Source organism: Candida albicans, chromosome R, assembly GCF_000182965.3.
Source record: "Candida albicans SC5314 chromosome R, complete sequence".
Taxonomy (NCBI): domain Eukaryota; kingdom Fungi; phylum Ascomycota; class Pichiomycetes; order Serinales; family Debaryomycetaceae; genus Candida; species Candida albicans.
The window spans coordinates 2,027,539-2,048,936 of record NC_032096.1 but is presented as its reverse complement, the minus strand read 5'-3'; the positions used below and the strand labels follow the sequence as shown (position 1 = coordinate 2,048,936).

At 30.0% G+C, this 21,398-nt stretch overlaps 11 protein-coding genes across 11 annotated transcripts, besides 1 other annotated feature; 9 read left to right on the top strand and 2 right to left on the bottom strand. All coding sequences in view use genetic code 12, as the record gives it.

Moving 5' to 3' along the window:
* Positions 1-807: 807 nt before the first annotated feature.
* Positions 808-1,398, top strand: CAALFM_CR09620CA (uncharacterized protein; the record flags this gene model as incomplete). The annotated part of the gene is made up of 1 exon (XM_443374.1): positions 808-1,398. One exon carries the CDS (start codon positions 808-810, stop codon positions 1,396-1,398), a length of 591 nt encoding a protein of 196 aa, XP_443374.1.
* A 1,398-nt stretch (positions 1,399-2,796) lies between these two features.
* CAALFM_CR09610CA (uncharacterized protein) lies at positions 2,797-4,005 on the top strand (the record flags this gene model as incomplete). Its single annotated transcript, XM_706208.1, has 1 exon — positions 2,797-4,005. The coding sequence occupies one exon, from the start codon at positions 2,797-2,799 to the stop codon at positions 4,003-4,005; it is 1,209 nt and encodes a 402-aa protein (XP_711300.1).
* Positions 4,006-4,766: 761 nt separating this feature from the next.
* YKE2 (tubulin-binding prefolding complex subunit) lies at positions 4,767-5,270 on the top strand (the record flags this gene model as incomplete). Its single annotated transcript, XM_019475574.1, has 1 exon — positions 4,767-5,270. The coding sequence occupies one exon, from the start codon at positions 4,767-4,769 to the stop codon at positions 5,268-5,270; it is 504 nt and encodes a 167-aa protein (XP_019331119.1).
* Positions 5,271-5,410: 140 nt separating this feature from the next.
* CAALFM_CR09590WA (ubiquinone biosynthesis protein) lies at positions 5,411-6,280 on the bottom strand (the record flags this gene model as incomplete). Its single annotated transcript, XM_706209.1, has 1 exon — positions 5,411-6,280. One exon carries the CDS (start codon positions 6,278-6,280, stop codon positions 5,411-5,413), a length of 870 nt encoding a protein of 289 aa, XP_711301.1.
* Positions 6,281-7,499: 1,219 nt separating this feature from the next.
* On the top strand, positions 7,500-8,875 carry CAALFM_CR09580CA (uncharacterized protein; the record flags this gene model as incomplete). The annotated part of the gene is made up of 2 exons (XM_019475573.1): positions 7,500-7,667; positions 7,787-8,875. The coding sequence occupies 2 exons, from the start codon at positions 7,500-7,502 to the stop codon at positions 8,873-8,875; spliced, it is 1,257 nt and encodes a 418-aa protein (XP_019331118.1).
* A 119-nt stretch (positions 8,876-8,994) lies between these two features.
* On the bottom strand, positions 8,995-9,858 carry CAALFM_CR09570WA (uncharacterized protein; the record flags this gene model as incomplete). The annotated part of the gene is made up of 1 exon (XM_706212.1): positions 8,995-9,858. One exon carries the CDS (start codon positions 9,856-9,858, stop codon positions 8,995-8,997), a length of 864 nt encoding a protein of 287 aa, XP_711304.1.
* Positions 9,859-10,208: 350 nt separating this feature from the next.
* On the top strand, positions 10,209-11,573 carry CAALFM_CR09560CA (uncharacterized protein; the record flags this gene model as incomplete). The annotated part of the gene is made up of 1 exon (XM_706213.1): positions 10,209-11,573. One exon carries the CDS (start codon positions 10,209-10,211, stop codon positions 11,571-11,573), a length of 1,365 nt encoding a protein of 454 aa, XP_711305.1.
* A 1,068-nt stretch (positions 11,574-12,641) lies between these two features.
* NUO1 (Nuo1p) lies at positions 12,642-13,256 on the top strand (the record flags this gene model as incomplete). The annotated part of the gene is made up of 1 exon (XM_706214.1): positions 12,642-13,256. One exon carries the CDS (start codon positions 12,642-12,644, stop codon positions 13,254-13,256), a length of 615 nt encoding a protein of 204 aa, XP_711306.1.
* A 325-nt stretch (positions 13,257-13,581) lies between these two features.
* Positions 13,582-13,866: a long terminal repeat ((tara-Ra) Long terminal repeat (LTR); about 285 bp long, 9 copies per genome).
* Positions 13,867-14,427: 561 nt separating this feature from the next.
* Positions 14,428-16,596, top strand: CAALFM_CR09530CA (uncharacterized protein; the record flags this gene model as incomplete). Its single annotated transcript, XM_706215.1, has 1 exon — positions 14,428-16,596. One exon carries the CDS (start codon positions 14,428-14,430, stop codon positions 16,594-16,596), a length of 2,169 nt encoding a protein of 722 aa, XP_711307.1.
* Positions 16,597-17,172: 576 nt separating this feature from the next.
* CAALFM_CR09520CA (uncharacterized protein) lies at positions 17,173-19,947 on the top strand (the record flags this gene model as incomplete). The annotated part of the gene is made up of 1 exon (XM_706217.2): positions 17,173-19,947. One exon carries the CDS (start codon positions 17,173-17,175, stop codon positions 19,945-19,947), a length of 2,775 nt encoding a protein of 924 aa, XP_711309.2.
* A 370-nt stretch (positions 19,948-20,317) lies between these two features.
* On the top strand, positions 20,318-21,118 carry CAALFM_CR09510CA (uncharacterized protein; the record flags this gene model as incomplete). Its single annotated transcript, XM_706219.1, has 1 exon — positions 20,318-21,118. One exon carries the CDS (start codon positions 20,318-20,320, stop codon positions 21,116-21,118), a length of 801 nt encoding a protein of 266 aa, XP_711311.1.
* Between the last annotated feature and the right edge of the window lie 280 nt (positions 21,119-21,398).

Below are 21,398 nucleotides of genomic sequence, written 5' to 3'. Positions count from 1 at the left end.
AAATTTTACTACAAGATCTTAAAATATCAGATATTAGTGAATATAAAGGAGTATGTTCATAAGTTTTGTTTTTTTTTTTTTTTTTTTTTCAATCAATTTTGGATACAATTTCATATGTAAAAAAATTAATTCTACAATAGCTTGCTTGCTTGCTTTACCCATAAAAAATTACTCTTTTCAATTTTACTCATTAACAAACGATTCCATTTTTCTTGAAAGTAAAATATTTTAATCTAGCTCATAAAAGTAAAGTAAAGAAAAGAAAAGAAAAGTGGAATATTTTTAATTCCCCAGTTTATCCGGTGGTGGTAAATTGATACCGATACCGATACCGATTCTTCCTTCCTTCTCTATATATATATAATTACAATCTCGGCAATTAAGATTGGTTGGAAACGGAAAAAAAAAAAARAAAAAAAAAAAAAACTGGTGATTGTTTGAATACACCACCAAGAAGAAGAAAGAAGAAGGAGAAAGAAGAAGGAGAAAGAAGAAGGAGAAAAAAAAATTTCACCTTTCCAAAGTCCAAGTTTTCTTTTTCACAATTTACAATTTTTATTTCTATTACCAACTTCATTTATTCAAACTTTTTCAAGAAAGAGGTAAATAAGTGAATCAATCTTATCATATCATATCATATCATATCCCTAATTACATCTATACCTACACTTTAAGTGGACTATTTCCCTCCCCCTCCCCCCATAGAAGAAGTTAAACATCACAACAAATACTTTTTTTTTTCCCTCCTTCCCCCCACTCTTCTATAATTGACGATTAAAAGGCATCCTATTTCTATTCCTATTCCTGATGGTACTTTATTTTGAAAATAAACATCAATTTAAATTTGATTTTGAAACTACAAGTTTAGCTTATTTTAATAGATATCCTAATCCATATGCTAAACATGTATTATCAATAGATACTATTGAGTCATATATTGATAATCAAGGTCAATTATGTACTACTAGACTTATAGTTAAAACTGGTCGATTACCAAATTTTATTAAGCCAATATTAGGTAATAGTTTAAATTCTTGGATTATTGAAAAAACTATAATTAATCGACATGATAAAACATTGATTTCTTATACTAGTAATCTTGATCATCGGAAATTTATTCGTGTTGAAGAATATCTTAAATATTCGGGTCATCAAGAAGATAATGATAATGGTGATGGAAGAGGATTGACAAATTTGGAGAGTAAAGTGAAATTTAGTTCAAATTTATTTGGGTTTAAACAAAAAATTGAACAATGGAGTCATCAAAAATTTTCCACTAATATTAAAAATTCTCGTGAGGGATTACAATACGTTATGATGAAATTGAAACAACGAAGTAATGGATTATTATTACAAGAGAGAAAGCTAAAGCCAAAGCCACCAAGTCAATGTGATTAAAAGCGTTACTAAAGAAATTAACAGAATAACATTAAAGTAGAATGATAATATATTAGTAACGAAACTCAACTCAACTCAACTCAACTCAATTTCGGGAGATATGACAGAAACAGAAAGAAACGATTTAATTGAATTTATTTATTTATTTAAAGGGAAATGGAAAAACAATGAATATGCGATAAGGTTAAATAATAAATAATAGGATATATGGAAACAACATCAACATTAACATCAATAACAATAATTGGTATATTAAAAGTACTAACCAAGAATGGTCAAAAATAACTTTCGTTTAAGGGAGAATAATTACTCTATTGTTTTGGAAACAACAATAAAAAAAAAAGGCAAAGTAAAACACTGGGCCCCACCTTGTATATACATGTTTAATTTAATGAGTATATGAATTTATTTTTAATATTAGATCAATGCTTTGGTCAGTAGATTTTATTATATATATATATGTATGTGTATGTGTGTATGTGTTGTAGTTGTAGTTGGTTTCTGGTTTCTTCTTGGTGTGAATAGATATCGTTAATTTTTTATGACACTTGCACGTGATTCTAAAATTTAATTTCAAAAAATCCAATTTTGCGACAATCACAAAACAGCAAGAATAAATTGTCTTTTGCGACATTTACTAAAAAAAAGTATATATAGAAAGATAAGGAAAGGAGAGAAGGGAACTATACCAAAAAGTTAAGGAAGACGATATATCCACAGTTTTATTTTGAAATGAATAGACAATTCGTACCTATAATTAATTGTTTTTTAAAATATTCAATTTTCCTTCTTATATCCCCTCCTTCCCCCCTCCTCGTGTCGTTTAATCTTAATCTTAATTATATATAAACAGATTTATGTTTCATCGTTTTTATTTTATTTTATTTTAAGTTTGAAATTTGAAACTTGAAACGGGGGGGGGGGGGGGGGGGGCGGAAGTGGAACAGGAGCAGAAGCAGGAGCAGGAAATAGGGGATGATAATGAATCATTCTGATGACACATAATTACTTAATGTGAGTGAGTGAGTACTGTTTTATTATTGTGTCATACACACACACACACACACAGTTACTCCTATACAACAAACAATAAGAGCAACTACTACAAACAAACACCAAGGAAGATAAAGTAAAAGTAAAGAATTCGCATAAGACACATTTACATTTTTTATTTTCTTATTTTCTTATTTACTTTACTCTTTACTCTTTACTCATTACATTTATTATCACAAGACTTAAACGATACCCATATACAACTACTACAACTTCTTATTCCCTCCCACCCCTTTTTTTTTTTTTATTCAACTTTTATTTTAGTTACTAATTACCAATAAACCAATTTATTTCTTAACTTTTAATAGGAAAAGTAAGATCAGTATATATAATAATTATCATATCATGGTAAAAAATCACTTAACAACCACAACCACAACAACTGATAATAGCCCTATCACTAATAATAATAATAATAACACCTTCCTATCTAACAAACCTAGACGTAAATCAAAATCATCAATAAGAAATCGCAACCATCATCGACACGGTAAATCCTTATCACCAAATTTATCAACCACCACGACCACCACGGCCACCATGGCCACGACGACCACGACGACCACGACGACCACAACCACCACTTCCTCTTCTAATGCTAGACCAAAACCAAAAATGATCAAACGAAGAAATTCATCATTTGCTAATTCTTCATCTCCATGGTATAGACGTAATTCTTTTTTATCAAAATCAATGATTCAAAATGAAATTTTCCAAGTTTATGAAAGTCCTTATTATTATACCACAACAACTAAGAGAAACGCGGCGTATAGTATTATTTCATTAAAAGAATGTCAAGGATTTATATTTAATCAAGATTTATTTGCTACACCTTTCCAACAACTGAGAAGTTTGGCTATTGAAAAAACACGATTATTAAGACTAAAGAAACAACAAAGACAACAACAAGAAAAGGAGAATAAGAAGAAGAATAAGAATAAGAATAAGAAAGGGTCTGAGATGATTGTACAAAATGACCATGATGATGATGATGTTGTTGTTGTTGAGGGTGATTGTTTTAGAAGACATAGTAGTTATCATCCTATGAGACCTAGACTTATCAGTATTGTTGAGAATAACCATAATCATAAAGATAAAAGAAATAGTATTGATAATGACAATGCAATAATTGATGAAGATGAAGAAGAGAAGGAGAAGAAAGAGGAAGATAACAAAGAGGAAGAGGAGGAGGAGGAGGAGGAAGTTGTTAGTATGGATATAGATATGGAAGAAAATGAAAACAACAATAACAACACTGATAAGGAGAAGAAGGAAGAATCAAATACTAATTCAATTATTTTCCACAATGACGAGGATGACCAACATGATGATCATGAAATTAATAGTGATGCTATGCTGATAGATTCAATTGATTCAAATGATGAATTAGAAGAACCCGAAGAAGAAGAAGAAGAAGAAGAAGAAACGAACAACACTTATATCAATGATTATGAAGAAATGGAAGGATATGGAGGTGATAATAATAGAAGATATAAAGTTCAAGTTACAGAAATCATTATTAATGAAAATGATAATAATATTTTTCCCGAATAAAAAGAATAAAGAAGGATAGAATACACCATTAGGGGGGAGTGGAGGGGAGGGGAGGGGGGGGAGTGGCTCATTGAGTGTCCCCCTCCCTTCTTTTTGCAAAATTTATTAGCATTGTAATAGTAGTAGTTGGTAGGTAAGTAAGTAGGTGTTGCATATATATATATATATATATCCTTCTTTCTTTTTTTGCCAATTGTACATAATTGTCGGTTAAGTTAAGTTAAGTTAAGTTAAGTTAAGTTAAATTTAGAATAAACAGAATAAACAGAAAAGAAGGAAGAAGAAGGGGTTCCTAACTGGTATTAGCTGATTGTTGTTATTGTTGAGTTAATGGTGGTGATATAAATTATTACAAGTAAGTATTAACGAGGTCAAAAAGAATAGGGGATGGGGAGAGGGGGGGAGGGGGAGGTAGATAGAAGAATAAGGAAGAAGAATATGGAAGAATAAGGAAGAAGAAGAAGAAGAAGTTATTGGCCAAATTTTTCGTGTGACGATGAAATTTTTGTCGCTTTATTTTCATTTTGAGCAATTTGACACGACTAAATTATTGAATCGATTGATTTTTTTTTTGTTTTCTTCTTCTTCACCCGATCCCTTAAACTTTGTTTCTAATTATATATATATATATATATACCGATTCATAAATCTTTCCTTTCCTTTCCTTTCCAATATAGTTATTACTTTTTTTCTTTTTCTTTTTCTTTTTCTTTAATTTCAATTTTAAAAAAGAAAGACTTTATTCCTTCATTCCTTAAATAATGTCGATTAATTCGATTAATATTCATCAACCACCACCACCATCAACACCACGTGAACAACTTGAAGAATTTAAATTGCTTAAACGGAAACTTGACCTTTTATCACTTCAATATTCACAACATCAAATTAAATCCAATCAATTAGTATCATTCAGAACTCAATTAGAAACTCAATATCAAGAGAGTTTAATTGTTAAACAAGAATTTGATGAATTAAATCAACAACCCACAGAAGAAGATACTAGAGAACAATTTGAAGGTGATGAACAAGGTTATAGAATTTATAAATTAATTGGACCAGTTTTATTACCACAAGATCATGATGAAGCTTATTTAAATGTTGTAAAAAGAGTTGAATTTATTGAACGTGAAATTGAATCTATTGAAACTAAAATTAAGGAACAAGATAAAATTATTCGTGGAATTAAACAACAATTACTGATTCAAACTAAAACATTGAAAGAGAAAAGAATGCAAATTGAAATGATAATAACTAAACAATAAGAACCATCAAAAAGATATATATATATATATATATGTATATGTATATGTATATAAGTATATTTAATAGGTTTATTTGTTTATTTGTTTATTTGTTTGCTTGTTTATTGTGTACAACAACTTCTATTTAATAACTTCTAAGTTTAACCTCTGGTTAATTGAGATTTAATTAAATTAATAAAACTAATACCATTAAATCCCAACCATTGTTCAATATTATTATAACCATCACTTAATTTTTTCAAATCATAAACTCTTTGTTTTATAAACCGTTGAGTCAATTCAAAATCTTTTGTATTATCATTCAACATAAATAATTCTGAGCTAACATAAATTGAAGCAATACTTAATCGTTTACTATACCAACTAAAATCATTAGATTCATCTCCCAGATAAAAAGCTAAATCATCACTTAATAAATATAATTCATTTAATCCTTGAGTTAAATTATAAGGTAAGATTAATTGACTGATTCCCGTAGTTTTTAATTGATTTAAAATCGGTTTATTATAAGATAATCGAACATTAATTAATTCAATTAATCTATCCTCATACAGGGTACTACTACTACTACTACTACCTGGGGTTGGATTTTTTTCAATATATTTTTCTAAATTATACCGTTGTAATTTTAACCAATGAATCATTAATTGCAATTCCAATGATTGATTAGATTCACTTTTTTTAAATGTGAAAAGAGAATTCATTGAATCAGGATATTTCAATTCTTTAATGGCTTTAGTAATACATTGAGATTGAAACCCATATTCAGGAATATATTTAATTGCTGTAGTTAATATTTGATCATCAATTTTATTATTATTATCAATAGTATTAATATTTATATGATCTTGAGAATGATAATAACGGATGATATTACAAGTAGAAGAAGTAGAAATAGAAATAGATCTGGATGTGGATGTGGATGTTGGTGTAAATGTAAATAAAGGTTTTTTAATTGGTATGGAATTGTGTTTGATTGTACGTGATAATAACAACAACAGCAGCAGCATTTTTTTTCAATTTAGGTGATTAATTGGTAAGTGGATACGAGGATAGGAGTAAGGAAGTAAGTATTGAATACTATAAGAAGTTTGTTATATGTATATCCCCTCTTGTAGAATGATTAAAGTTGCGGTAAGAAGAAGAAATAAAAGAAGAAGAAGAAGAAGAAAAATATTTTCCTTCGTTTACGCAACAAAGGGTGAAACCAATTGAACGAGACAAAAAAAAAAGAATCGAATTGAATTGAATCGTATGATTTAAATCAATCAACAATCAATTAAGCTGCAAAGTAAGTATGTACTACAACAATGTATTCACCCTAATTCACCCTAATTCCAAAATTCCAAAATTCACTGACTTATTAACCCCCCTATTCAATTAAACATGTTGATTTTTCTTAATTGAATTAAACAATAAAAATAAACCTATATAAATACTTGATGCGAATTGGGGCCATGTCACATGACTTTGATTTGACCCCTTCCCCCCTCCCCTGTCTTTATAGGACTTAATCATGAAGTTACACATTTCTTATAGTACCCTTAAAATTTCCAAGGGGGGGGGATTAAATCGGATATATTAATTAATTGATTGACTGATTTGTTGTTGTTGTTGGGAAGGTCGAGGCGGAGGAAATTATTATACGCCTCAATGTCAATTTCAATTCATTTCAGGGGAGGGGGGGAATGGTGAATTCAAATCAATGCCAAATATGACAAAACTTTTTAGGTGTATGAATACATGCATTAACTGACTAACTAAAAAATTATTATTATTATTATTATTAATATTAATATTATTATTCGATTCCATTCGATTCGATTCGATTCGCTAATAAATGAATTATATATGTTCTATGCATATTTAGCTAATCCCTAAATTTAAGTTGAATACACAACACCAACAACAACAGATAATAATTAATTAATTAATTAATACTTTCGGAAATTAATTAATCCCTAATCCCTAATCCCTAATCCCTAATTTCTATTTCCTACTTCTTCTACTTTAGCTACTAATTCTCTCATAAAAGTGATCAATAAACTAAATTTAAAAGTAATTTAAAAACTATCACCAGATCCAACACACAATTCTATTTTCTCTTTGTTATTGTTGTTATTGTTGTTGTGGGTGGAAAGATGAAAATTAAAAATTTATAGAGCAGAACAGAAAGCAGAGCAGAACAGAGCAGAGCAGAGCGCGAGGGAAAAGCAAAGTGCCGAATGAATGAAAAAAAAAAAATTCTATAAATACCGAACTCAAAATTCAAGGGGGGGGGGCAAACTCCCAAAACACAAGACCCTTTCCCTTTCTTCCTTTTCTTCTTCTTCTTCTTCTTTTCCTTTTTATTATTATCTTTTACTAATTATCAATTATAACAATTACACAACAATAGTAAGTATCATTAATAACTACTATCATCCTCTTTCTTTCTTTCATTTTTTTTTTTGCACACAAATTATTATTATAAAAACTAACATTCATTCAATTTTTATTCATTTTTTTTTTAGAAGATGCCAATTACTGATCCAAGAATTTCTCGTCATATATTGACTGATGAAGATGAATCTGATGAAGATGAATATTATAAACAATTGCGAATGGTGGGAAATCAAGATTATCAACCAACTATAACCATTGAATTGAATGATAATAATATGGTTACTAGTACTAATGCTAATGCTAGTGGTACTGCCAATAAGATTAAATCAATAATTATACTTCCACCAAATCTTTCAATAATACAAACTGAATTAATTAAATTAGGACTTGTTAAATCAATTGGATCAATTAGTATTGAATTTCCTGATTTATATCTTCATGATTCTTCAAATAATATTACTACTAATAGAAGAATTAGAAAAGAACGAGAAATTCAAGCTGAAATTGTACATGGGAATGGCAATACAAATGATAATAATCATAATACTGATATGGATTATAATTATGGTGATCAATTGTATCGGACGGTTAATAAACGAGAAAATTTAAATAATAGATTTTATCCTGAATTAACCATTCCTATTATGTATAGCAACAATGAGGATGAGGATGGGGATGTCGATATCGACGAGGATTCCAATTCCAATTCCAATGGGGTGGCAATTATAACTTTCCCAAGATTTATGAATACAAAACTTTATAATTTATTATCAAGAAAAATTTCCATCACATTAAATGAATGGATTAATAATTTAAATTGGATTGTTTTAACTCCTTGTCAACTAAATAATAATAGTGAAACCATCAATAAATTAATCATCAATAAAATCAATCCAACAAACACCCATGGTTTTTCCATTTTAGATCAAATTCCTGATTTGGCTCCACCTCATAGTTTTAGTGGAATTACGGCATCAATTACATCTCAATTAGATTTATTTAATAATATTAATATCATTATATTATTTTTGAATTGTGAAGGTTCACCAGGTTATGAAATTTTTGATAATGAAACAATTATTAATATTTGTTATATATTAATTCAATTTTTAAATTTGAAAAATCATGATGGTGATAATTATGGTGATAAATTTTTAAATAATATATCTAATGCAATTAGAAATGTTAATCGTCCTTCAAATTCAGGAATGTATATTTGAACTATTTGAATTATATGAATTATATATATATATATATATATACTATATAGTTTCGGTTTAGTTTTAGTGTTTGTTTAGTTTTTGTTGTTGAAATTTGTTTGTTTGTTTCTTTTTTTTTTTTAACTGGTGGAATTTCTCATTGATAAATAACAATTCCATAATACACTAATTGATGAACTAAAAGGTACTTGATAATCTCTTGGAATTATTAAAAAATTGAAAAATTGAATGGGGAACCAAACCGTATAATTAATTATTAAAGTTTTTAAATAAATTCGTTTCAATTTATTAACTGTATCATTCCAAGTTTTATCTTCCAAAATAATTGTACCAAATGTGAAAAAACAAAACAATGAAATTGGTGAAAATAAAAATTGATCAGTCATAACTTTACGTAAAACTTCTATAAATTTAGGATCTTGTGGAATTGAATAAATTTGTAAAAATTTATACCATAAACATTGGAAAAATCCCATTATGAAACCCCAACACATAAATCCTGCTAATCTATTAAATTGAAAATACGTCAACTCAATAGTAGGATCCCCTATTTCTTCTCTTTCTTCGTCTTCGTCTTCGTCTTCGTCTTCATCTTCTAATCTAATTTCTTCTCGCAATTTAAAACTAATCATTGGTTGATCATGACGATAAATTAATATCAGTTGAGCTAAAGTTTCCGAAATCCCATATAATACCAAATTAGTAACAATTATTGTAATTAATGAATTTTTCATATAAAGATTAGTATATTTAGTAGTTAATTTAATTAAAAAAATTATTAAAATCAATAATATTATGAAATTTATTAAAGGAATATTAAAACATCTTATACTATTGATTAATCTTACCATAAATGGTTTATCAGTGGTAATATTAATATTATTGTTGGATAGTAGTTCAAAATCAGTAGTTCTTCTACTTGTTGTTGTATCATAGTCATCACTATCGTTATCTTCATTATAATCGACTAAACGGATTGGCATATTCCTGAAAAAATTCAAACTTTACTTGAAAATAAGAAAAAGAGGTTTAGGTTTAGGTTTGGCTAGGCTAGAATTGTATAATTGTTTGGAAGAACTGACTTTATTGATTAAATGATGATGATTATGATGATAAATTAAAGATAATATTGTAAGAAATGTGATACTGTGATGTATAATTGTTGATTAATTGATTGACGACTGACGCTTTATGGTTTTTGGTTGTTAGTTTTTCTTATTTTGCCATTGTTTAAATATTCTTAGTCCTTAACTGCGTATTCTCTTCCCTCCCCCCCCTCTCTCCCACAATTAGCCGACAATTAACCAATTGGCAGTGTACTTATTACATAACAATGGTAGTAAAAAAAAATCGGTTCTGTCCCGCCCCCGCCCCCCGCCCCCACTTCTATTTTTTTTTACTCACATCTTCCATTCAAGGTAAAAATCTATTTCATAACATTTCCATCACTACATATCAAATTTGTCCACGTCCACGTCCACGTCCACGTCCACTTACTTACTTAATGTCTTGTGATTCACCAATAATAGTTTCATTAAATGATTTGAAAACAGATGAAGGATACCCTGGATTAAAAGATGAAATTTTAGAAAAAGCTTTTGGACCTAATTCATTAGGTATAATAATTATTAAAGATTTACCAATTCAATTCGTTGAATTAAGAAAAAAAGTTTTAATTAGTGCATCTAAATTAGCTAATTTACCAACTGATCAATTGAAATCATTAGAATGTGAAAAAAATTATTGGTTAACGGGTTGGTCATGTGGTAAAGAGAAATTACGACAAACTAATAATAATAATAATAATAATAACTACTCAATACCTGATGATAAAAAAGGATCATTTTATATTAATTGTAGTTTTTATAAAGATGATAAACTTGAGTCACCTCCACAAGAATTAGTTGATAAATTTCCAAATCATTTAACTTATACAATGAAGAATATTTGGCCGCCAGAAGATGAAAATTCTGGTTTAATAGGATTTAAACAAAATTTGAAAAATTTATGTAATTTAATAATTTCAATATCAGAATCAGTGGCTATTAATTGTGATAAATATATTAAATCACATTATCCAAATGATTATCCTTCAAATGATTATTTAACAAAAATTGTTCAGAATTCAACTTGTACAAAAGCAAGATTATTACATTATTTCCCCAACTACAACTACAACTACAACTACAACAACAAGGAGGAGGAGAAGGAGGAGGAGGAGGATAACAACAACCTCACAGATCTCGAGGCTGAAGCCTTGTCTGATGATAATTGGTGTGGTGAACATTTAGATCATTCTTGTTTGACAGGATTAACATCAGCTTTATATATTGATGAATCAAAAGGATTAAACCCACACCATGCTGCTGCTGCTGCTGCTGTTGTTCTTGACAATTCTTCTCCTGATCTAGATCCTGATTCAGGATTATATATTAAAAATCGTCAAAATGATAAAATTATTAAAATTAATATTCCTCATGATTGTTTAGCTTTCCAATCAGGTTCAACTTTACAACAAGTATCAAAAAATAAATTTAAAGCTGTACCTCATTTTGTTAAAAGTGGTAACAATAATAAAGGTAAATCTATTGCTAGAAATACTTTGGCAGTTTTCATTCAACCAAATTTAGATGAAATGGTTAATGAAATGGAAAATTTTGCTCAATATTCTGATCGAATTTTAAAATCTAATCATTGAAATTGTAGATATTAGATACTGTTGTAATAGAGATAAGAAAAACCACCTCTCCACCCACCCCCTCTTCCCCTCTACTCCCACAAATAGTAATATAATAATTATAATATGACTATTAATTAATACTGCCCGTACCCTCATTCTTACAAACTAATAATTTTCCAATTCTTGTCTACATTAACTCAACCCTTAATTTGCAATCTTGAAACTATGTAAATAGCTCATAGTTTTTCTACCTATTATGTGTATACATGTATATAATAGTAGTAGTAGTAGTAGTAGACGACAAGGACACCAAAATAAGTAAATCTAGTGCTATTATGACTATACTTGGTAATCAGAGAGCAGCAGGAAGAGGAGGAAATGAGTAAAGAGAAATCAGCATGGGTTTGGTGCTGTTGCAGATACGATCCTGCGTAATGCTTAAACTAGGTTAATAGCTTGTATTTTCTAGCCGAGTATTTTAAAATTACTTTAGAATAGACGACGACGACAACAGCGTTCAGGAGAGCATCCAGGAAAGTAATCTATACCCGACCCTGGTGGTGGTGTGATAATACTCAGTAGTCAGACATTGAAGGAAGGATTAAGAGAGTCCTGTATAGGATTGTAGTTGCTTTCTTTGTTACCTTACCTTACACCCTGTGTGATGGTTACGTAACGCTGAAAAGCGTGTATTTGCTCTAGTGTAGTATATAGAAAGCCTATAGAAGTAGTCGACGACGACAAGGGCGTCAAGGAGGGTATCTATACCCGAGTCTCAGTAACGTGGCGATAGTCCGATTACGGAAGAGTAGTGCTCACTGGATAGGATTGATATAGTATGTATGTACGTACTACCTTACACCCTGCCTACACCCTGCCATTAATTAATTAATTTTCTATAGTGCTACCATATGGAAAAAGAGTAGGTAGTCTTTTTTTATTTTTTTTGGAACTCATTACACTACCTTACTTGTACCAATCAAATGTTGAGCAAAAAAAAATTACTGGACTTTTGAACAAAACAATTGCACCAAGAAGAAGAAGAAGAAGAAGACGAAGGTAGAACCCAAGTTATTTACTTAGATCATGTCATATACAGCTACTAATCAACCAGTGAGAGCTCCACCATTAAATAGTGATTATGAATTAATTGATGGAGATCCATATTTCACTAGAGTTGTTTCATATTTCCGATTTTCCGATTATGTAAATTGGGCTGTCATTACGGCATCATTCCCACTTGGGATGAAATTATGGGAAAAAATTGTTCCTAGTCAAGGTAAAGGATTAAAACCAAGTGTAGTTAATCCAGTTACATTAAGAGTATCTACATTACTTGGATTTTTCGGAGGATTTTGTTTAAATTATGTTAAATCAAGTCAAAGATTCCTTGGTTGGAGAGAAAATTCTAGAGAAGTTAAATTAGATCGATTTGAAATTAAACAAAAATTAAGTCAAGGAGTTTTACCTTATAATGAACATTTAAGTAAATTAGATGATAGAAATAAAGATATTTCTAATAGAAATTCTCAATATAGTCATGCTTTATTATTTGTTATTCCTTGGTTTAATACTACTTATCATCCTTATCATCAAGTGGATTTGAAAAAATATTATATTAATAGAGAAGGTGAAGAAAATTGGGGGTTTGAATTAAAACCATTAGATGAAATATATGCTAAATATGGTAAGAAATTCTAAAAAAAAAAAAACCACCATCACCACCACCACTACTGCCGCTTATTGTTTACTATTTATTATTTAAAATAAAAAAACAAAAACAAAATAAAATGAAATAAAAGAGGAAAAGTAGTTAGCAAGCAAGGCGGGGGGAGGGAGGGGGGGAGGAGAGCAATTAAATTCAACAATATTGGAAAAGAATATAAAGTTGTAAAATTAGTACTTTATATATATGTGTACTTCATAATCATCATTATTTAAAAGTAATTAATAAAAATATAAAAAGAATTACATATTCAATTCAATCAATGAAAGAAAAAGAAATAAAAATATTTTTAATTGCGTATAATCAAAAAATGGTATGAAAGTGCGGTGTTAACCCCCGCCTCAACCAGAATGAACAGACGAGAAAATCTACTACATATATTTTCTCGTTCACAAGGTCAAAGACGATACCCACCACCCTTACTCCGTAGGAAGTAAGTAACACCGTTAGGCGTATATGCCTGCTTGCTCACATACCTACACTACTTAGCACAATCAGGTGACGACAACTGTCTTGGCAGTGGTCTACTAACCAACCTACACAAAACCTACTTCTTCAAGTCTTGCATCAAGTAGAAATCGAACAGTGTAAACATCGGAAATGATATATGCATGCGTTGATGTTGTTTCGTCAACTCTTTTCCTCAGGCGTTAACGTTTCTCGTGAAAAATCCAAAGGGGATTTAGTTTGAAATATTGCAATCTATTTTTAACACAAACTAAATGGTAATGTTAATTCAATATAAATTGTATATATATATATATCTATATCTATATGTATTCAAATTAAACAATGTAGGTTAGTATATTAAATAGTTGATTGTTTATAAATAAACATATGTTAAAACTATACAGAAGTATTTTTTAAGGGAGACATAATTATAAATAATAAATAATAAATAATAAACAGTCGTGTAAAATACAACAAAATATAACAATTGTTACGAAACAACAATATTTTATGTATTTGTAAACTATGAATAACCCTGAACTTTATGGCTCTCGGGTGCATAACCTGACCCTTTTCTTTCCCTTTCTCTACATTTCTAGCCCGCCTTTAAATACAGTAATGAAACCACCAAATTTCAAAATTTTATATTCATATCTTTTTTTTTTTCTTTCTTTAATTGTACTTCTATAATCAAATATGTCTATAAATCAAGATCCAAGAGAATATTTTCAACCACCTCCAATGCCAGCAATGCCAGCAATACCAGCAATACCAGTAATACTACCAGTACAATTCCAACAACCACTAAATCAGCAACCACTACCACAGCAATTCCAGCCACCACCACAGCAATTCCAACAACCGGTACCACCACAGCAATTCCAACAACCGGTACCACCACAGCAATTCCAACAACCGGTACCACCACAGCAATTCCAGCCACCACCGGTACAATTCCAACAACCGGTACCACAGCCGCTACAATTCCAACAACCGGTACCACAACAACAACTACCTCAACAACAACTACCACAAGAACAACTACCTCAACAACAACTACCTCAACCGGCACCATCACCGGCACCATCACCGGTACCATCACCACCACCAGCACCGCGATTGCTGCCACTACCCACCCCACCATTTCCACTACAACCAGAAGCTGATCAAATTCAAGAAGATGATTATGAAACTCGTCTTGAAAGAGCTGAGCAAGCTTTAAATTCTAGGGATTTGACATCAATTTATGAAGCATCTTTTCAATATAAAGTCGACAATTGGGATTTAAGTGTTAGATTGGGACCTGACTTAACAAGAAGATTGATTCCTGAAGGTGAACGATTACTTTCGCCTTATTTAGAAGATGAATTAAGTAATTGGATAATAGATTCATTTCAGTCCGGTTATCCACGAAGTATGAGTAATATTAGAGAATATGCTGAATTATTCTTATCATTATCACAAGCACAAGTGCCAGCACAAGCACAAGGACAGGCACAAGTACAGGGACAAGAACAAGCACAAGCACAAGGAAGATCAACTAATTCAGTAGATTTTCAATGGGTTGTTAGTTTCCTTAATAGAAAATCTGATTTAATCCCTTCAATTAATAGGAATAATAATAATGCATTACAAAGAAATTTTGGTCCAACATTCACTCTGATTGAAAATTTCGTTCAATATTTTAATGATAAATCAAAACAATATCAAATCAAACCATCAAGGGTTTTCCAATATGATGAAACTATTTATATTACGGGATCTTCAATTGCCAATATGTCAATTTTTGGTTATAAAAATAAAGCCAATATTCCAAATTGTCAAGGGATAAATATACTTTGTACTTCTATTGAATGTACAAGTTCAGATGGTGAAGTAATGACTCCAGCATTCATTTTCAACAGAAATGGTTCATCGGTTGCAGATAATAATTATTGGAATCGTGATGATTTACCCAATTGGCTATATGCTTCATCAGTAAATGGTCTTTCAAATGGACAGTTTTTTCTTCAATGGTTGATTGATGTTTTCATTCCTTATCAACAAGAAAGGAATCAAATCAATCCTCATGATGATAATGATGACGACGATAATAATAATAATAATAATGAAGAAGAATGTATACTTTTGATACATGAACCTGAATGGTTTGAAAATATAAGATATGATGTGGAACAAATTTGTTATGACAATAAAATTATCATCGTATCTTTACCACAATATTCTAATCATATAATCCCGGCATTTAATCTTGAACCATTATCATTATCACCATCACCTTTTCATTATTCAATACCATTTTATTCCTCATTAAGTTCATCAAATACAGTTGATCATTTACAATCAACCAATTTAAATAACTTTTTACATAAGAATAAAATTAACTATAACAATACAATCAACAATACCACGACAATGTTGAGACAACAAATATTATTTGTCAATAAATATTGTCAATTAAGACCCCAATATTTCACTAAAGCCAATATCATTCATTATTGGGGATTATCAGGAATTAAACCGTTTGATGTGAGTAATTTATTAGATTCATCAGAGTATGTTCGTGAACAAATTCGTACAGAAATGATTCAATATAATGAAAAGGTAACTAGTGATGAATCACGGCAACAACAACAAGAAGAAGAAGAATTGGAAGAATTAATTGAAGGTAATGAAATTAATAAACCTTCAATAGAATGGGATAAATTCCAATTACTTGAGTATATCAATAAATTGGAAAGATCCCGAAGAGTTGAACGAGCAAGAAGAGTAGCTTGTATTGCTCTGATAATATACAAATTGAAATATCTTGATGAACATAAAAAGAGATATGAAACTATGGGATCAAGATTAAATGCAATTTGAAATTTTACTACATCAGACTAAAGCTACTCTTAGTAGTGCGATCAACTTGTAATATTCGTAATCTTGTTTTTGTTTTTGTTTTTTGAAATTTAGTTATATAGACAATTTTAAAACTTGTAATATATGTTTATTTATTTGTAATTGATTGGATATATACCTTTAGATCAAAAGTGTATAGAGGAAAAATGAACAATAGTGAAAGCAAGTTTGGTTCTATTTCTAGAATAGAACACTGCTTAATTTCTTCTTACAAACAATAGGAACATCAATTAAGATAAGGAAAGTGGGGGATAACAACATTGATGATTATAATAAACAATATAAGAAAGTATGTGGGTTTAAAGTAGTTAAAGGAATAATATTCGAAAACCACAAGACCAAGACCAAGACCAAGACGAGAGAATGAGGGAACCAAATCAAAACAAATCAAAAATCAAAACAAAAAAAAAAAAGATTTTTGGCGTCTAAAATTAAAAAAAAAAAAATCATTTACAACAACAACAAGTATTACTACTACTACTACTACTCCACTTCTCTCTTTCAAGATCAACAACTACTTCTACTACTCTGTTCATCATGTCTACAGAAGAAGAAGATTATTCTAATTTATCATTAGAAGAAAGATTCGTTCATAAAGTTTGGAAAGTTAGATTACAAGCTTATGAAGAATTAGCAACCAATATAGAAAATTCACGTAATGAACTGGATCCAATTTTCACTAGTTTGTCTTTGGATAATTTAAAAAAAATGATACTTGATTCTAATGTTGTTGCTCAAGAAACTGGTTATAATACTTTTAATAAATTTTTAATTTTTGGTGGTAATGCCGCCAATGTATCAAAATTGAAAAATTTAGGTATTATTGGATCAATTTGTGAAAAAGGATTATTATCATCAAGGAAAAACACTAAAGAATGGAGTGTTGAATCGATTTTATTAATGATTGAAATTTCTAATGACCCTAATTCTATTGTGGAAGATATTTTACCTTATTTAACTAATCGATTACCTAAATTAGTCACGGGGTGTGTTAGTTGTTTGGCGTCAATAATTGAAAATTTTGGTTGTAAAATAATATCTCCTAAACCAATTGTCCCTTGTTTAAGTAAATTATTTGCTCATGCTGATAAAAATGTTAGAAATGAAACTACTAAACTTACTATTGAACTATATCGATGGATGGGTGATGCATTAATTAACGCGTTATTTTCAGATTTAAAACCGGTACAACAAAAAGATTTAACTGCAGCATTTGAAAAGGAAAAGGGAACATCACCACAACAAAAAAGATATACCAAAAAGCAAAGAGAAGAAATTGAAAGAAGAGAACAAGAAGCGGCGGCGGCAGCAGCAGCGGCAGCAGCAACAACAGCCGGGAATGGTGGTGGAAATGGTGATGATGTCGATGATGTGGAAATGTCAGATGTCAATGGTGTTACTGATGATAATGAATATGATCCATTAGAATTTGTTGACCCAGTTGAAGTTTTAAATAAATTCCCTAGTGATTTTGACTCCAGAATTTCATCATCCAAATGGAAAGATAGAAAAGAAGTTTTAGAAGAAATTATCCCCATTTTGGAAAAATCCCCTAAATTAATTACTACTGATGATTATTTACCCGTATTAAGAATTTGGGCAAAATGTATGAAAGATGCCAATATTCAGGTTGTTCAATTAGCAGCTAATTGTATTGAATTTGTGATTAAAGGTTTAGGCAATGAATTTTCAAAATATCAATCAGTAGTTTTGACTCCAGTTGTGGAAAGACTTAAGGAAAAGAAACCTTCAGTGGCCACTGCCCTCGATAATGTATTGGATGCACTTTTTAATTTGTCAGGGTTTGGTAATGGGGTACTTGATGAAGCGATTAATGGGATGAAATTGAAGACTCCACAAAATAAAATTGCGTCCGCTAATTTTGTTAAAAGATGTTTATCAACAACTAAGATACCACCGAAAACTTCTGAAATAGATGCAATTATGGAGGTTGGTATAAAATTATTATCAGAATCTCAAGAACCAATTCGTCAAGCTGCCACTGAGATGATTGGTACTTTAATGAAAATAACTGGTCCTAGAGAATTGAAACCATTTCTTGAAAAAGTTGATGAAAATAGGAAAAATAAAATTAATGATTATTATGAGGAAACTGCTCAAGTGAAAACAACTATGGCAAATGCAAGCAAACTGTCTTCTGTTGCTAGTGGATCAAGAAATGTTAGCACTGCTGGTGGTTCTTTTTCTTCTTCAACAATGAAGCCACCATCTAAATCATCACAAGATAGGAAAACTAGTAGTGGTGCATCTTCAATTATTCCTGCTAAACGTACTGCCAGTTCTCCAGCTAAACGTGATGAAGTGAAAAATGGAAGAGGAATGACTGCTAGATCATTAGCTAAACCAAATATCCCCAGCTTACGACCACCCACAAATGTCACACAAGATTCTTCTGGAGATGGATCTTCGTTCTCACAACAACAACAACAACAACAAGTACCATCTACATCAACAGGTGGTGGTAGTGGTGGCGCTCAGCTGATGATATCATCTGTCACAAATGAAGAAGTTAATCTTTTAAAACAACAAATAATTAAATTACAAGAAGAAGTTCAAAATTATAAAAACCAACAAGAACTGCATTTGAAAACTATTAAATTACTAGAAGAATCTAATAATAATTATCGAGAAGAAATTGAATCAGTCAAACGTGAATTATCTAATGAAAAAAGAAATGCCACCATTACTACTAATCATAAGGATACCCATATAAATAATTTAAAATCAGAACTTGAAAAGGCAAATTATAGAATTAAAGATTTGGAACAAGAAAGAGAAATTAATCGATTACAACAACTGAATCTTGCCTTTGAAAGAAGTAACATTAGTAGTAGTAATTCCAGAAATAGTTTTTATAAACCTAGTCCTAACAAATTTGCACCAAGTGATATTAGTACTGGAGTTAAACGATTATCAATTGGTGGTGAAGAAAATAATCATTTTGGTGGTGGTGGTGGTGCTAGTCCTAATTTTCACAACAATACAATCCATAGCACTAATACTACTACCTCCACTACTGCCACTGCTTCTGGTGCTGGTATTGGCACTGGTGTTGGTACTGGAACTGGAACTGGAACTGGAACTGGTATGGGTATTTCAAGACCCACTAATAGTTTCCGTTCTAGTGTAAATTATGGTAGTACTAGTTCATTAACATCATCTAGTCGTCGAGAATCAATGGATATTGATAATGGTGCTGATTGGAAACGTGCTGCTGAAGTCACATTGCAATTAAAAGCTAGAATTGAGAGAATGAAAGCTAGAACTAGATCACCATTAAATATTGAGTGAGTACTGAGATGTACTTAGTTCTAATAATTTTATATAGGTTTAAGATGAAAAAAAAAAAAAAAAAAAATTGTTTTTGGTTTATTGTAAATAATAATAACAAGAATAGGAATAAGAATAAGAATAGGAATAGGAATATATAATAATAATAATAATATCGTCGTACTAATTGGAATATCTACTACTAACAAAATAATCAATTGCCGATTTTAGGAGTGAGGAGGATTTCATTCATTGAAGATCTCAAATTTTTTTTTTTTTTTCAACAAACCAAAAAACGAGAAAAAAAAAAAATTTCAAACCTTCTTTGACTTCTTGGTCAACATAATCCAACCCAACCCAACCCAACCCAACCCAACCCAACCACATTAAGATGTCTTCTAAATTAAGGATTTTAGTTCCTGTGAAAAGAGTTATTGATTTTGCCATTAAACCAAGAATTAATAAAACCGGTACTGGAATAGAAACTAAGGGAGTTAAATTCAGTATTAATCCATTTTGTGATATTGCTTTAGAAGAATCATTAAGACTTCGAGAAAATAATAAAGATTTAGTAGAAAACATTCATGCGGTATCAATTGGTCCATTAAAATCACAAGACATTTTACGTACTGCATTAGCTAAAGGAGCTGATAATTCAACATTAATTGAAACATCAAATGATTCAGTTAATAATGATGTTGAACCATTACAAGTTGCTAAATTGATTAAAAAAATTGTTGAAAAAGATAATTCTAATTTAGTCATATTAGGGAAACAATCAATTGATGATGATTTTAATCAAACTGGACAAATATTAGCAGGATTATTAAATTGGCCTCAAGCTACCAATGCATCGAAAATTGAAATTGAAATTGATAATGATAATGAAAATAATCAAGTTTTAGTTACGAGAGAAATTGATGGTGGTGAAGATATTTTGAAAAGTAAATTACCAATGATTATAACTACTGATTTAAGATTAAATGAACCAAGATATGCATCATTACAAAATATTATGAAAGCTAAAAAGAAACCATTAACAAAATTGAAACCTCAAGATTTAGGTATTGATAAAATTGAAAATAAATTGGAAATTTTGAAAATTGAAGAACCACCAATTAGACAAGCAGGTGTTAAAGTTGATAATGTTGATCAATTGATTGAAAAATTAAAAGAATTAAAAGCCATTTAAAGGGAAAAGTATTACTTTGTTAGAGAGTTATTGCTTATGTTTTTTTGGTTATATAAGTTGTTTACTTATAAGTATATATATATATATAACATGTAATATATGTTAATTGTTAATTGATTGATTGATTGATTTATATTTACTTTGTAAAAACCGGGTAAAAAAAGAAATTAGAATTTTTTCTTCTTCTTCCCCAAACCTTGTAAATATTTTTTTTGACCTGACCTCTTTCAGACAACCTCAACCACAACCACCGCCCCACACACACAAAAATATCGATTTT